The 17,005-nt window shown below is 40.0% G+C and overlaps 1 protein-coding gene across 50 annotated transcripts in view; it reads right to left on the bottom strand.

Moving 5' to 3' along the window:
• The window catches only part of SORBS1 (sorbin and SH3 domain containing 1), a 306,881-nt gene that overhangs the window by 182,052 nt on the left and 107,824 nt on the right, over positions 1-17,005 (bottom strand). The window contains exon 1 of one of the 50 annotated variants that reach the window (XM_078150949.1): positions 3,726-3,882. The exons of the other annotated variants lie outside the window; for them this stretch is intronic. Within the exon in view, the coding sequence (XP_078007075.1) occupies positions 3,726-3,853 (128 nt within the window). The 5' untranslated portion in view covers positions 3,854-3,882. Of the gene's footprint in view, positions 1-3,725; positions 3,883-17,005 lie in introns of those variants that run through there. 50 annotated transcript variants of the gene reach the window in all.

Here is a 17,005-nt window from a genome sequence, read left to right as displayed (position 1 = left end):
GTCCAACTCCTTCATTTTACAGAAGAGGAAAATGAGGCTGAGAGAGGTAAATGACCTGCCCAGAGGCTCAGGTTTTCAGGGTCCGGCACCTTGGGCTCTAGCCTGAGCTCTTTTGCTTTTTGTAAAATATCACCATAGTCCAATATCTGGCCACTGGACCCAGATGGCTCTGGAGGAGAAAGTGAGGCTGGTGACCTTGCACAGCCCTCCTTCACTCCAATCAAACTCAATTGCAAGTCATGTCATCATCTCCCTGATGTCATGGTCCTTTTTGAGAACGAAGGGCAAAGCACAACCACAAGGAGATGCAAATAACACAGTTATATGCTGTTCTAATTTCCTTTATATTTGAAGGTCTTTCTTTTGGCTGCACAGAATTTGCTATTTGCAATCAAAACTATTCAGTTTAGCCACTGGGGATCTTCAAGTTTTAAGGGTGAGTCTGTTTGGTTCTGGAGGCAATGTATGGGTTCTTTTCACTGGGGTTTTATTTTCATTATTCAGAAATTTGGGGCAGTTCACTTATATTCTTTTTCACTTTAAACCTATGGACACTTTTTAACTTCTCATGTTATTCTGTAAGAGCTATGACCCTTAAATTGTCTCTGCTTAATCTCGAATCTTCTCTTTTCAAATTAAATTAAATTTTATTTTTAAAATCTATGTTCTCAGGGGCAGCTAGGTGGCACAGCGGATAGAGCACCAGCCCTGGACTGAGAAGGACCTGAGTTCAAATCCAGCCTCAGACACAAAACACTTACTAGCTGTGTGACCCTGGGCAAGTCACTTAACCCCAACTGCCTCACCAAAAATAAATAAATGAATAGGTGAAACCTATGTTCTCCCCCCTCCCACATCCTAGCTTTCAATTGAGAAAGCAAGAAAAACCAAACCCCTGTTGTAAACACATATAGAACTCCAGCATTGGCCATGTCGACATACATGTGTATGCACACATATGTACAAAAAGACATGCATACTACACACATATGTATATGCTATATGTGTATATATTATGTATATGTCTCAATACATACCCTGAGTCCCTCACCTTTCTATATGTATCTTTATATATATACAAGTATATGTATATTTTGTGTGTATATATGTATATATACACATAGACATTTTGTATATACACATTTCTTCCCATTAAAAGATAAAAACGTCAGACCACCAGATTTGTCTGTTGCGGAAGAAGAAATCTGAAGGCCTCTCATCTCCAAGAATAGGTGAGTCTAACTATGAAGAGAAGTTAATCCATCACCAACCCACCCACCCCACCCCACCCCCAGCAAAATAAAACAAAACAAGGACAGCTCAGCAGAAGTTAACAGGGAAATCTCAGAAGAACAATTTCTGTGTTCCTTCCTGATGAAGGCCTGTCTTGCTGCCCTTAACAGAAGTGACCCCCTATCTCTCTGAGGCTGTAGCAAGGAGTCATTAGAGAAGTGTTTAGTTAAATAGTCCTTACTGGTTTCAGGATGAGTGTTTAATTTTGAACATTGAACTGAATGATTAGATCAAATATTTTTCAATAATCATTAGTTTCGTGCTCTGGTAACAAGAAAGAATTTATTGTTACAAAAGCAAAGGACTTTCCTGATCTTCTCAAAGTGCCCTCTTACCAGATGGACATCATAAGCTGCTATTGCCTGAGCAGTGAAAAGGGCATGAGTATCACTGAGTGTTAATTCTAGTAGTCATGCTGGGGAAATAAATACAGCTGGGATAAAAAGAAGAGCTCAGAGGAATACGAACATATTTCCTCATTACTCATTTAGAATGACAAAATCACAGAACCTCAGTTGCTGAGAAAGATCCTGCCTATCATCTAATCTAGTCCAGGGAGTTTAACATCTAGCAACATTTTAGAAAAAAAATCTTGATAACTGCATTTCAATATAATTAGTTTCATTTCTAATCTCATGTGTTTTATTTTGTACCTTTAAAGACTTTGTTCCGAGGTAGGGTCTATAGGCTCTAACAGACAGCGCCAAAAGGGTTCAGGGCCCAAAAGATAGTAAGGGCTCCTGATCCAGCCTATAGTTCCCTTTTTTCTTTGATGAGGAAATGGTCACCCAGAGAAGTGATATGCCCTACCTAAACACAAGTAGCTAGTGACAGGCCTGGGTCTGGAAACCAATTTTATTTGACTTGTAGGCCAGTGTTTCCCTCACTGTGTTTTCTTTCTACAAAGGGTGCTAAAACTTGCAAAATGGATATTAGGTATTTGTGTAAATAATAATAGAAAGTGAATGCTTTATAAGTGTTGGTATCACCAAATCCAGAGTGAGCAACACTTCCCAAATTTTTTTTTTAATTCATGGACCCCAGGCTAACAGCTGCTCTAAACTCTGTGCTATTTTATAGTTGAGTACATAGAGACAAGAACAGTGCTATGATTTCACTGGTTTACAAACTTAATTAAAGGAATTCCCTCACAGTCAGAGTAGCTCAGCAGCTTCTCTGAAAAGCATAGCTTCATAGAGAACTGTGTAAGGGCATTGGGAGATGCCCTGAAATGACTTGTCCAGGATCACGCAGCCTGGATATGTCACAAGGGAGACTTGAACCAGTTCTTTTCAGCTTCAAAGCTGCCTCTCCATCCACTATGCTGCCTTACATGAGTGCATGAGTAATCAGTTTGAAAAGCACAAGTTTTCCCTCTAATTACAAAATCATCAGTTAATGGTTTTTTGGTCAAGATCCATGGCACCCCTGAGCATTCATTCATTCATTCATTCATTCATTCATTCAGTCATTCATTCATTCATTCAACAAATATCTATTGAACACTTACCATATGTGAGGCACTGTTCAAATCTTTTGTTAGATCTAAAAATCAGAACTGCAGAAATTCCTAACAGAAACTGTTTCAAGCTGTCCCAAGAGAAGGGTGGTAAGAACAGAAGGATATGGTGGAGGGAGAAGGGTGTGTGTGTGTGTGTGTGTGTGTGTGTGTGTGTGTGTGAGAATGGGGGAGGGATGGGCGTGCACATATGTCAAAGGAGTATGTGCACACGTGTGTGTAAGCATGTGTGCATCTTTTTTAAACTTATGCAACAATAACAAGATTCCTTCCCAAAATGTAACTTTTTAGCTCTTCATCCAGCCCCTTACATTTTACAGGAAGCTTTGCTATTTTGTCGGGTTCCACAAACATGCTCTTTCTGAAGCAAAACCAGTTTTAAAAGCACAAAATTATAAACATTTTTCTCCTTTTCATTTAATAGCAGAAATGCAAAAAGAGTAAGACTTCCTCTGAAGCAACTGTTTTCTAATACAAAAGGTATATTACCCAATACAAGTAAAGGAGACTGAGAAACTAAAATGAGAATCAATTCTTCCCCGGAGCCTGAAATGTAAAAACCTTCCACTCTCAGAGCTCCGGCTAGCCCTTAGCCAAAAAATCAAATGGAAAAGGTTAGCATTCAATTTACTATCACACACAGTGCCTGACCAAGAGTATTTAATAAATGCTCATTCATTCATTCATCCATCTCGAATTATGCTGCCTGTAATAGTACCTGGCAAATTCTGAAAGGCCCCACATTTTGTGTCGAGCATCAGTTGCAGAAAGGTGACTGAGAGCCTTGAAGCAGCACCTCCCATCACCACAACCTGCAAGCAACATTCTGAGCTTATGAATTACTCCTGAAAAAAAAAAAAACACCATCGTTTAACTACAAAGGATACACACAGTTCCTATGGAAAATACTCACTTTCCTAATCCAAGGCTAATTAGACTGAAATCCAACAAGCTGAGGAAGGTCTGGAGGGAACAGGAATGTAGAGACAAAATAAGTAAGCAGAGGAGAGCTCTTTCTTCCCAGCCCTCAGCAGTAGGCATTTACTCATTTAACACAGAGAGGCAGAAAAGGCTTTTCCTGAGGGGTGCCAGAGGGGGAAACCCTGCCCTGGTGATTTTAACTGAGCACAGTCCTTAACAGTCAGAGTGAAACCAGCTGCTGAAGAAGGCAAAGGCTGACCAAGTCAGAGCTCCATAAATTCCTTGGCAAGGAAAATAAATTTAGTGGCAGCACTGGAGCAGATCACAGGAGGTTAGCACCGATGGTGCAGCCTTAGACATTACCCGTTTCATCCCCTTCGTCATAGGAGATCACAGAAGGTTAGAGCTGATGGGAGCCTTAAAAGATCATCACTCCCATCTGCGTCATTATACAGATGGAGAAACCAAGGCCTGAGAGAAGTCACTGGTTCAAGAATACATGGTTTGTAAGAGTAAGATCTGAGTCTGGGACAGGGTTCTTTTCACTATACCGCTGCCCAAACAGAAAATACAACCACCCTTACTTATAGTTACCCCATTGCAATTAGCCCATTGTGCTTTCTGCTACATCACATTTGTTGTTCAGTTGTATCCAACTCTTTGTGACCCCATTTGGGGTTTTCTTGGCAGAGATACTATAGTGGTTTGTCATTCCCTTCTCCAGCTCATTTGACAGATGAGGAAACTGAGGCAAACAGGGTTAAGTGACTTGCTCAAGGTCACACAGCTAACGAGTATCTGAAGCTGGATTTGAACTCAGGTCTTCCTGATTCCAGGCCCACCACTCTGTGCACTATGCCACCTAGCTGCCCAGATATCACATTACTTCAAGCTTTAGAGATTATCTCTAAGACTGCCCACCCTCCCTTGTTGGCTGTCAATATAAAATTTACAGAAAGGACAAGTATAACAATTATGGATCTGTTCTAAATCACAATCTGGCCCCAAACTACCTTTACAGACTTCAGCTGCATATTATTCCCCTGGGTACATGCTGCAGCCCAGCCAAACAGGTCTTATTGTTATTCCTTCTATACAGCTTTCCATCTCACACTTCTGTGATATTGCACTGGCTGTCTCCCATGTCTGGAATACACACCCTCCTTAGGTCTCTCGTTCACAATCCTGGTTTTCCTTTAAGGTCCAGGTTAAGTACCACCTCCTAGCAGAGGCCTCTCCTGAGCCTCCCAGCTGCCAGAGCCTTCCCTTGAAAATCACCTTGTATCAAGTTTGTATATATATTTTATATGCCTACATAGATAAACAGATGAGAGGGAGGGAGGGAGGGAGGTGACAGAAGAAAGGTAGATGATGGATAGATGGACAGATGATAGATAAATAGGTAGGTAGATAGGGCAGCTAGGTGGTACAGTGGATAGAGTGCCAGGCCTAGAGTCAGGAAGACTCATCTTCCTGAGTTCAAATCTAGCCTTAGATACTTACTAGCTGTGTGATTCTGGACAAGTCACCTAGCTTTTTGCCTCAGTTTCTTCAACTATAAAATGAGCTAGAGAAGGAAATGGCAAACTACTCCAGTACCTTTGCCAAGAAAACCCCAAATGGGATCACAAAGGGTTGGGCACAACTCAAAAATGACTCAACAACAACAACAGGCAGATAGATGAAAAAGGATGGACAGATGAATAGATGATAGAATGGGAGAGGAGAGGAGAGGAGAGGAGAGGGGAGGGGAGGGAGGGAAGGGAGGGGAAGGGAGGGGGGGGGGGAGGGGAGGGGAGGGGAGAGGAGGGAGGGAGGGGGAGGGAGGGGAGGAGAGACAGACAGACAGACAGACACACAGACCCTGGCTAGACTATAAGCTCCTTCTGGGCATGGGCTGCTTCACTTTCATCTTTGTGTTCTACACCAGGCACAGTGCATGGCACAAAGTAGTCATTTAATAAATGCTCGCTGGTTTGATCATTTTGTCATTTGTCTCTCCTTCACAAAAACATAGATTATGGAAAAGGTATCCTGCAACAAGCTCTGGGGGGCACGCGGACAAGTGGCATCCGTTGTTGCGAGGGTATATGAAGAAAAAGAGCAGCAGGTCTTGGGGTACAAGCAAATCCTGACCCAGTTTTTCACTGCTGCAGAAGCACCCATATTCCTGCTAAGCTGGGAAGGAGGCCCTCATTTCAGCTGGGTCCTGCACATGGCGATCTGGCTCTCCTGACTAGTCTTCTGGGTTGGTTCAATTGGAAAGAACTCTGAATGGTTTTCCCAGGCCGCTGGAAAATATTCTATGCCTTGCATGCTTTTTCTGCATCCAGGATCCATCTTATGCCATATTCTTGTGACGGTGATGGTAATGGGTGGCAGGTGATCAAGGCATGAGCTGGCATGGCATCTTTTTTGTATGAAACACAGGGTGCACGTGTAAAGGGACTGGCAGGGTGAGCCTGCATATAAGAGCTAAGCTACTGGAAGGCAGACTAAGAACCCTAACAATGACAGCCTAGGTTAGCCGATGGATGTTGGCTATCTGGCAGGATATAAGTGGTTAATTACTGTGCAGTGAAATAGGTCTGCCATAATGAATCGTTCGTGTTTTATAGTTCTCATTAACCCTCCCTAACTTCTACAGCTCATCTTAGATCGCACACAGAGCAGCAGAGACGGACAATAGAGGGGGGCGAGGAGCCAAAGAGGAGGTGGGCAGGTTGAACCCAAAGTTTGTCAAGAAAGAATTTTGTCAGAGAGGACATGACGTGTTCGTGTAAATGAACTTGATCATGAAGAGGAGAAGATGGATCCAGGGGCTTGTCAGGTTACATGGAAAGCAGAAATGAAATTGTTCGAGAATCTGGTTCCCATATTTAGTCTGAGTGGTAGGTGAAGGAAAGGGAGACAGGATATGCAAGAGCTCAATACCTTCTAGGGGGACAAAGTGAACTGGGCTCCCTGGCCATAGGATTGAGAAGTAGAAGGGACAATTAAGATAATTTTATTACTTTTAAGTCTAATTCCCTTGGTTTACAGTTGGAAAAATGTGCATCAGAGAAGCGAGTGACCTGCCCAAGGACAGGGGACTGGATACACTCCAAAGCTGGAAGGGAGTTCAGAGAGCATCTAGTCCAATGCCTCCTCTACTGAGACCCAGGAAAGTTAAGCACTTGTCTAAGCTCACTTCGGTAATAAGAATCAAGGGTGAGATCTGAACACAGGGCCTCTCTTTCCACAGCTTCTTTGCAAAAAGAAGAACCTTGACTGAAACCTAAGTCATCAGACTTCAAAGCTAGTGTTTTCCCCATGCCAGTAACAATGATGGAGATAATAATAACAGCAGCCAACATTTAGGTAGTGCTTAATGATGGGCAAAGTGCTTTATGACACACATCTCATCAAAGTCTCAGGACAATTCTGTGAAGGAGACAGCACAGGTGTGTTTATTTCCATTTTAGAGACTAGAAAACTGAGACTGACAGGTCATGATTTGCCCAAGGTCAGACAGCTAGTTAGTGTGGGAGGCAGTATTCAAAACCAGATATGCTCAGACACCAAGTCTTACACTCTCTCCATTAGCTACCCTTGTCTTTGGGGGCAAGTAGATAGCTAGGCTGTGTAGGTCCAGTCCACCCTCCATCCAGCTGCCAAATCCATCTCCCTAAAGTGCAGATCTGACTATGTCAACCCCCCACCTCCTTCATTATCTCCAATTCATCCCCTATGTACCTTGTTTTCACATAGTTGTTTGCATGTTGCTTCCTCCAATTAGACTATGTGCTCCTTAAAAGTAGGGATGATTTTTTGCTTTTCTTTGTATATCTCCAATGCAGTGCCTGGAACACAGTAGGTGCTTAATAAATGTTTGTTTACTTGACAGTTAAAGGAGGGATTCCATCTCCTCCCAAGCACATTCGCTCTTCTCTAATGGGGCTTTTGGAGGCAGAGAAGCCAGACCTATTCCTGTAAGGATGTGAAAAAAGACTGAGATATCAGTGATAGTAATTATAAATTTGCCAGTTGGATGTGGTCGATAATGCTGAAAGTAGCATTTGCTTTATCATCAGATATTTGAGTTGTGCTTAATGTACATAGAAAGCTATCTCTTCCCCTTCCCCTGGGTGGATCTACAGAGTTGTTTTTTGAAAACTAATTTTTGAAAATAAAACTGAAAACCCTTACTGGAAGGGACCTTAGAAGGCCAATTCTCTAACCTTATAGATAAGAAGATGTAGGCCCACTTTGGTCACTTGTCCAAGGTCACAAGGCTAGTGAATTGTAATGACTAAATTCTGGCATGAAAAGTGTGGGACAGCAAATCTTTACAGTAACTCACCATAGAGCTCTGCCCCATCTTTGTGGCCCAAGATGAAAATAAGTATTTTAAAGATCACTATTTGTCTCACTGGATTTGGTGGCCACCTGGATAGTCATAAGGATAACCCATACACTCATCTCAGACTATTAGCATTGGAAAGAACTTTAGAGATCCCCAAGGTTAACTCCATTATTTCACAGAGGAGGAGATGAAAGTCAAGAGAGGTGAAAAGATTTGCTGAGGGTCACACAAAGAAGCAACGATAGGAAGGATTCAAAGGCACATCTACTCTCAATGCCAATGCTCTTTACGCTATGCCATGATTCTTCCTGTAAGCATTAATACATTTAGGGGACCCTTTATACATTAAAAATAATTTTTGAATGCATGAACATTCAAAGGGGACCCTTTAGATTTCTGAGAATTCTAGGCAAGCCCAGCCTGGACCAAATATTGAATTGTTGCAAGAATGCATATGGTTCTCAGGGGCCAAGAAAATGACAGAAACACAGCGATCAGTGGCAGCGTGTCCTGGTGTGGTGAGTTGGTTACATGCTGCACAGCTGGCAAAAGCTGATAAGGAGCTTCCCTCCAGGTAGAAAAGTGCTTATGATATATCTTTGTGCCATCCAAGTAAAGCATCCCCTTTGATCACGTACTTAAGACCCCGAGTGCTTCATTGAGTCAAAATAGAACAGATTTTGAGTCTCAGCTGGAAATGTAATTGGCTTAATTGATCAAGGTCTAGCCTAAAGACCTCCTGATTCAGAAAAGGCTGGGAGAGCAACTTTTTGGCCTACATGCAGCAGAATGGATAGTTACCAGATAGCAATATTGGGTACCAGGCCAGTATAGAACAGGCACAATACCAGTTCATTGGATTCCTATGTTTACTTACTGTTTGTAAACTAGAATTGATTAGACCCTTCCATTTTGCTGTTAGGACAGTGTCCTGTGATTACATTTCTCATTGCCCTCTAGTGTGACCTGTGAGAGGCCCAAGGATTGGGGATGGGAGAGGACCCTAAGTAACATCTGCCTTGATGAAACTGGAGGCCATGGGGGTTAGGAGCTGCTGTTCTATGTGTTTGATGTTTTTCAGCCCAATTAGCTGAGCCAGGTCTTGGAATCTCACTGCCATTCACAGCCCAGGTCACTGAGAGCCAAGGGTCAGGGAATGGATTGTGGTAGGCCACAATTTAATTTAAGATCAGGGCAGCTGGCCACGGCTGATAAGGAACTTCCCCTGAGGTGCATGATCTGGGAAACAGACACAAGCTTTCAGATAGGAAGCCATCTGGAGGGGAAAGGTCTGTCCAAGAAGCATAGAAGGGCTACCCTACCTACCCTTCAGGAGGTCCTCAGACTTGACAGAAAGAACCTCCATCTCTGTGTAAGTCACCTTTGCCCAGAGTTACTGAGCATGCCTTTGTAGACAATGGACACCTTAGGGAGCTGAGCTCATCATGTACCTTTGTGCCACTGTTTAATCTAAGCAACCATTTTCTCAAACACTTGTGACCCAGAATGCTTTATTGCATCAGAATAAAACAATTTTAAGTCTAGGCCCAAAAAACTTACTCTGATGAAAGAGGGAGCCATTGGAAGCCACTAATACAATCTGTCGTTGCTGTTATGTAGTCATTTTTCAATTGTGTCCGACTCCTTGTGACCCCATTTGTGGTTTTCTTGTTAAAGATACTAGAGTGGTTTGCCTTTTCCTTCTCCAGCTCATTTTAGAGATAGAGAGGCCGAGGCAAACAGGGTTAAGTGACTTGCCCAGGGTCACACAGCTAGTAAGTGTCTGAGGTCACATTTGAACTCACAAGGTCAGTCTTCCTGATCCCAGGCCTGGCACTCTATTCACTGTGCCACGTAGCTGCCTTTCCAGTGCAATTAGGAGCGTTTTATGAAGAGTTTTGTGACCCACAATGAGTTTGTGAATTCAGTACAGTAATAGATTTGGAAATGATAAATAGTGTAGCAACTCTATTTGAAAGACATCCTAATTCAGACCAGGAATGCACAAGCAGAAAAGATAGCTGCTCTAATCTCCTGATAATAAGATCTTTATTGACAGAACTCTAAATTATTTTGTTACAATTACTAATATGTTGAACTGAATCTGAGGCTACAGAATATAAAGACGAATATGGAAAATTTGAAGAGAAAGAACAACAAAAGCAAATTAAAAGTTTGAAAATGAAATCATTAGACGAGATTAAACAACTTGGAGCAATGTAACCCAGTGAAAAGAAGGTCAAGGGTAGACAACTGCTTTTGAACGTACAAAAGGTTATTTATGGAACACAGTGACCAACTGTTCTTGTAATCACAGATTGTTAGAGCTGGAAAAGACCTTGGAGATCTGTGCTTTCCTGAGTCCCCCTAAAGCAATCAAGCAAAACCTCAAGTCCGGGTTCAAATCCCAACTATCTATGGATACATCATTTAACCTCCCTGGGCCTCGGTTTTCTAATCTGTAAAATGAGAAGATCGCATTAGATGCTTTCTGAGATTTATGAGCCCTAGATATATGTTTCTATGAGTAGATTTCAATTAGCTGGCATACAAAAAGTTCAATTCTCAGTGAATCAGAATTTCTTTTGCACGTTTCTGATTCTGTTCTGAGGGTAAAAAAAAAAACAACAAGAAGAAAACAAGCTAATTTCAAGGATTTGTGACTCCAATAAAACCACTCCTAGGATAAAATCTGTACATTCTGCCTAGCCCTTGGCTTAATTTTCATCTAGCTTCTAAGAGTAGTGCTAAGGTAGGATCCCATTTGGGAAAGTGTAACATGACTTTAAAAGTCTTAAAATACCACAGGATTGGAATGCTACTCTATAAAAGGACTTTTCTCCTCTATGAATCCCAGAATGATAGCGTTAGGAAGCACCTTGGACGCCACCTTAGCACCATGTGCTTCATCTCCCTTGTTTTGCAAATAACGTGGGTTTAGAACCTGGTTCTCCAGCTCTTGGGATAGCACCATACCTGTGAGGCCTTTCTTCTCTGGAGGATAAAGGTAATTCACATTCCTCTCCTGTTTTCCTCCCAATAACTATTACAGGTAGGTAACATTTAAGTATTATTACATCTTTTTACACATGAGAATACTGAAGCCCAGAGGGATAAAGGGACTTGTCCAAGGTCATATGACTAATTAAGCATCAGCACAGGGGTTTGAACCTATTCCTCTTCTAATTCCAAGCACTCTTTCCTTACATCATACTGCCTCTCCAACAAACAGAAATGAGCATGTCCAGTGGGAGAAGGAATTTTAGATTAGATGTAAGGAAGCATTTCCTGACCATGAAGGTGGGTAAGTACTAGAAATAAGGAATGTTGTGGCATGTTCTTCCCTGTTGATCTTTAAAACCAAGGTGACACCTTTCTCTCTGGTCATAAAAGGTAGTATTTTATTCAATCAAGTGAAAAAATAGTGATGATTAATGCCTAGGGCTCATAGCAGAGGTACTAATTAATAAAAAATTAGTTTGTAATCATCATCAAACTGTTTATTAAGAACTCCTCTGCAGTCTGGCACTCTTGGTTAACTCTTTCCAAAGGGAGTTAAAATACCTTAGGATCTGACTTCTTGGACTACAAAATCTAAGATAGGGATGAAAATTTAACTCCCATGACTATTCTCTGCAACTCTCCACTCTAACATGAATTTGTTTTCCATCCAAAAATATCCTTACCTTCATCACATATTCTAGTGGTTTTGTGAAATTGTAAACCCTCATTCAGTATAATTACAATCTATGTTAAACTTTCACCGACTGCCATTTTGTTTTGAGGTCAAGGGTTGAACCACTAAATAAACTAATGGTTTCTTTTCATACCTTTTAGTAGCATATCAATTTGTATTTTTTTTTAAAAAAATCTATTCCTTGAAAAGGCATAGGCATAGAACATGCAAATATAAAATATTTATATATAAAATATAGTAGAAATAGAGACCTCCCTTTGTCCACTTAATGATCTCAATGTTAACATCTACGTGTTCATTGATCAAAGGTTCTTAATCTGTCATCTACACATATGTTTATGTTACTAATTATCTTATATTGCAAACTACTCAGTGGCAATAACTATTCTGTGTAATGTTCTGTGTGTGGTATCTAGCACTTTTCATCCCAGAACTACTTTGGATTAAATCAATTATGTCAGGTCATGTAGCATATGTTGGAAAAAATTCCAGTTCCAGACGCAAGGCCCCATTTTATCCAGCCTTTCAGGGCCAACATCATATATCTAATTCCTCCATGGGTAGGCACAACTGACCCCACAAAGAGCCAGGGAGGCGAGTGTTGTCTAAGACTGACTTATGATGGCTATAGTCAGGCCCAATTATAAAAACTAGTGCCTCACCTGGAGCTGATATTAGAGAATAAAACTTACCGACTTCTATCATTTTCCATTTTCAGGGCCCATAGAACAAGTTCACTTTCAATTTTATCAATTTTCACAGCTTAAATTCTATCAGTATCCAAACATTGCAGTAGTATCCACAAACTTAAAACTAGAGGGAGATCTCCGCTTAATTGGATAGAACCTCAGAGGAAAATTTACTTTGGGATGTAGATGTACCTGGAAAAGAACTACACAAGATGAAGTGTGTGTAGGTTACAGTTTACTGGGGTGCAAAATGATCATTAATCTTAGCAAGCAGAGCTATAGCTAGTAATTCTGGGAGCCAGGGCAAGCAGTACAAAACACACTTTCCAATCAACCTTTTAAGACAAATTTCAGTGAATAGGATGAGAGACCTTGGAACACAAGACCACAATCTGGGAGAGATTCTTCCTCCCTCCCCCAAGGCACTTCTCCATGGGAAGGTAGGATGATAAAGAGGACCCCACACTGGTATCTGGGGGTAAAGAGTTCATGAGGCCACTGTTGTAGAGGCCAACCAGGAGGAGAAAGCAGAGGGGGTCTAGGAAACAGAGAGAAAACATACTGACTTTAAACTAAAAATAACTCTTGCTAACTCAGGGCTAGGTAGGCTAGGCTCAGTTGTTTCTATCTGCTGAAGGCAGATAAATGCTATTAGCTTCCACTAAATGTTGGCACCTTAAGACAAATCCCAGCAGTTCTATACTAGTTACGGCTCTAAAAAATAAGTAAAACTCCACTATACACACTTTCCTATAATGGCAGCAAGCTTTATAATGACAAAACATTTTTTACAAATATTATTTCATATACAGTTAAAACTAGACACACCCATCATCTAGCTCAACCCCATTTTATAAGAAAGCAAAGCCCAGGTAACTTGCCCACATTCACCTATAGATACTTCTATAAGCAGTCATTCTAGTTTCTCTAAACAGATACAAGGCAGAAATATCAAGTCTGTGATTTCTACAAAGCATTTCAAGTGGATTGATGTATGATAAAATCTTACCCTAAATTAAGCTCTCCAGAACCAATTTAATTCTTTTCAACCAAAAATCAAAGTGCAGAAATACAATCTCTGACCATTCAACAATGAGATCTGTGATCTCACCAATGCAGAGAATCCCCCCAATGATACAGATTGTACCTATCCATGCCTGCCAATTCTAAGACGCTTTTTTCAACATCTCCCATAAATCCTGCACAGGAGTGTCCTCCGCAATTTGGGTGAATTGATGCACCTAAATAACCCTAATGTCCTTGATTATGAAGGACAAGATTAATATATATTTACTAAATTAATTGACTAATATATATTTACTATATATTATAATATATGCATACTATATATACTATATATAATTAATATATATTTTATATAATTATATATTATAATCTATATATAATTAATTAATATATATTTACTATATTTACTAAGGCAGGTAAGTACATCAATACATTTTAGAATGACTTTTTAATAACAAAGGCTTGATAAAATCAGAAAATTCAGTGAAGTAGAACACCCTATTCTGTGGGCATTCTAGTAGTTAAGGTTTCATATTGTATACAGTAGGAGCAGCTAGGTGGCGCAGTGGATTAAGCAACAGCCCTGGAGTCCAGAGGACTTGAGTTCAAATCTGACCTCAGACACACCACTTAGCTACATGATCCTGGGCAAGTCACTTAACCCAGTTGCCTCACCCAAAAATATATATGTATATGTATGTGTATATGTATATGTATATGTATATGTATACCCACATATGTATATATTATACAGTAACAGCAATATTGTTTTAAGAATGACTTAGAGCAAATAAGATATTTTGACTTTTATAAATACCCAAATCAACTATAAAGCATATATGAAGAAAAATGCTACCTGTATCCAGAGAAAGAACTAATAAATAGAAATATATATATAGAATAATTCACATATGTGTGTATCTCTCTCTCTCTCTATCTATTTGTATCTAATGGTAGCCATTTCTAGAGCATGGGAGAGGGAAGAAAAAAAAGAAATTTACAGGATAATTTTGTTGTATATTTGAAAGGAATAGCAAGTTGCATATTACTATATTTACATTACATTATGATTTACAGTTTCATATGCAATCATCTTTTTATTGTACTATGTTGTGGAAATGCTTGTTTTATTACTTAAATTTAAAATAAAATTTTTAAAAAGGTTTAATATAAAATGGTTTAGAATATTTCTGGGACAAGTTTTTGTTTTGTTTTGCTTTAAAAAAAAACCTAAAGGCATTCAGTGCTATTCTGAAATAAATTACTTTGTGGCATAGTGCCTATGATGTGACAAGTATTGACTTTGCTAATGGGAAGTAGGAGTATGCAGGGAAAGTCTAGGACCTAGGCTCTAGGTATGGTTGGTTCACGTGGGTTTTAGTGGGCTTGGGAGAGGGAGTTAAGAAGTACAGTTCTACCACAGGCTCAAAAGGAATGCGACCTAGGCTAGCATACCATAAATATCCAGGGATGATATTGGGTAAATAACTCAAAGCAACCCTATCTCCCCCAAACTAAGGTTGCTGGCCTTAATGTTCACTTTAAGTCTCCCTCCAGGTTTCAGAAACAACGCAAAACATTTCAGTTAAGGATCTCTGTGTGTCAGCAGCAGGAAATAAAAGTTTACTTTGGGGACTCCCTGCTAATAAAGAGGTAGAGGTCATTGCTGAGCACCATAGTTTTTCAAGCATTCCTTATTCTTACCAGATGTTTCTAGAGACAGGTCTTATGTACATTTTTTAAAAATGTGCTTATTTTATGGTACAAAAAGTCCTCTGCTATAAAAAAATACCATACCATAGAATGAAAAGCTCAAAACTCAAACCAAAATTGGCAGGGGAGAAGAAAAGGAAACAGCTTGGAAACACATAATTTAGAGAGGGATGTTTAAAAAATGATGCTAAGAGCATTTAATTATCTAGGTACATCAAAATTTCTGTGAAAAATAAAATTTGTTCTTAACAAATTCAGCTTTGAAGGCTTATGGTCTTCACATCTAAGCAGAATGCTAAGGCAGAATTCATATGCTATACTGACCCAAATATAAGTAGTACCAGAACCCTGAGATGATATCATTTTTGTCAAGACCTAAATTATATTCTCAGTATTTTGCCACTAATGAGCTGTGTGACCTTGGGCAGAATATTTTACCTCTCTGGGCCTCAGTTTCATTAACCAGAAAATGATGGCATTGGAGTAGATAATCTCTAAGGGTCTTTTCCAACTCTAAAATTTTGTGATTCTATCATCTTCTTTCTACCAATCCAGACTACCATCTTCACTCATCTCAGGTTACATATGCTTGAAGTCTCCTTCATCAATACATCTTACTCCCACATCCAAGTTGTACCATAATGTCTGAAATGTTCATTTCTTTTTTGTTCTCCTCCCAACCCCATCAAACAAAGGCTTTCTGCATGGTCAATGGCTCCTAAAATTCTACCTCTTCCACAGAGCTTTCCCAGACTGATTAGAAGAAAAGTAGGTACTTCCTTCAGTCCTCCTTTACTTGGATATGGGGTTTGTGTGCCTAGACTGTTCACCACTTCCTTGTACTCCAAATTTATTAACCCTTACAATGCATACAATTTTATCACCACAGGCTTAGCCACTAGGTCACAGATCATCAAAAGGTCCTTAGAGGTTACCTTAGATTGACATTCTACCTGATGTACAAAAAGGCTCTTTACAATATCCCCACCAGGTGATTATCCAGTCACTGAATAAATAGCTTTAGGGACACGGAAACTCAGGGGGATTTGGACAATGAGTTAGCCATAGCACCAGTCCACTAGGGCATGAAGGAGTTTTTGCCTATTACTATGTCCAATTTGGAACGAATTCAAATTAAAATCAACTTGTTAGGAGTTCAAACTCTTGATTTTTATTCAACATGAGTCAGGATTTCAATGAGCTATCAGGAAAAAAGATCCCCAAAGTGTGACCCTGGCAGTGTCCGTTATCAGTGGCTAAGACCAAGGAATGGAAATTATTTTGGAAGAGATTTGCACATCAAAGTTTCTTCTGATCACTGACTAAACCTACTTTTTTGCAGAACCTGAGACTGGTTGCAACTACCTGTTTAAAATTTATAATCAAACAGACTGCCGAGAGGTAAGGAGATAATTTAGTAGGTGGAGGTATTCACTGCCATCTCCACAGATTCATAAGATTGTTAGAGTTGAAATGTACTCTAGATATCATGTTCAAACTCATGTTAATGGATAAAGAGACAAAGGTTAAATGACTCGTCTAAGATCATATAGCTATTATTATTAGTCTAGCCCCCTTATTTTATAGCTGATGAAATTATCTGTGGCTTTGAAGTCAAGCCTATAGTTCATATAGTCAGCAAATAGTCACAGAGCTGGGACCAGGATCCAGGTCCTCTGATTTCTATTCCAGCAAAATTTCAATTATGCCACCAGAGTTGGAAATAACTGTTCGAAGAAAAGGATACATATCTCCTCTTGAAAAGTAAAGCAGAAAGATAATTCTTTCTGATTAAAGAAAAT

This window comes from Phascolarctos cinereus, unplaced genomic scaffold, assembly GCF_003287225.1.
Source record: "Phascolarctos cinereus isolate Bilbo 61053 unplaced genomic scaffold, phaCin_HiC Scaffold_3;HRSCAF=262, whole genome shotgun sequence".
Classification (NCBI taxonomy): domain Eukaryota; kingdom Metazoa; phylum Chordata; class Mammalia; order Diprotodontia; family Phascolarctidae; genus Phascolarctos; species Phascolarctos cinereus.
The sequence above is the reverse complement of the archived record's forward strand: the minus strand, read 5'-3'. Positions and strand labels throughout refer to the sequence as shown.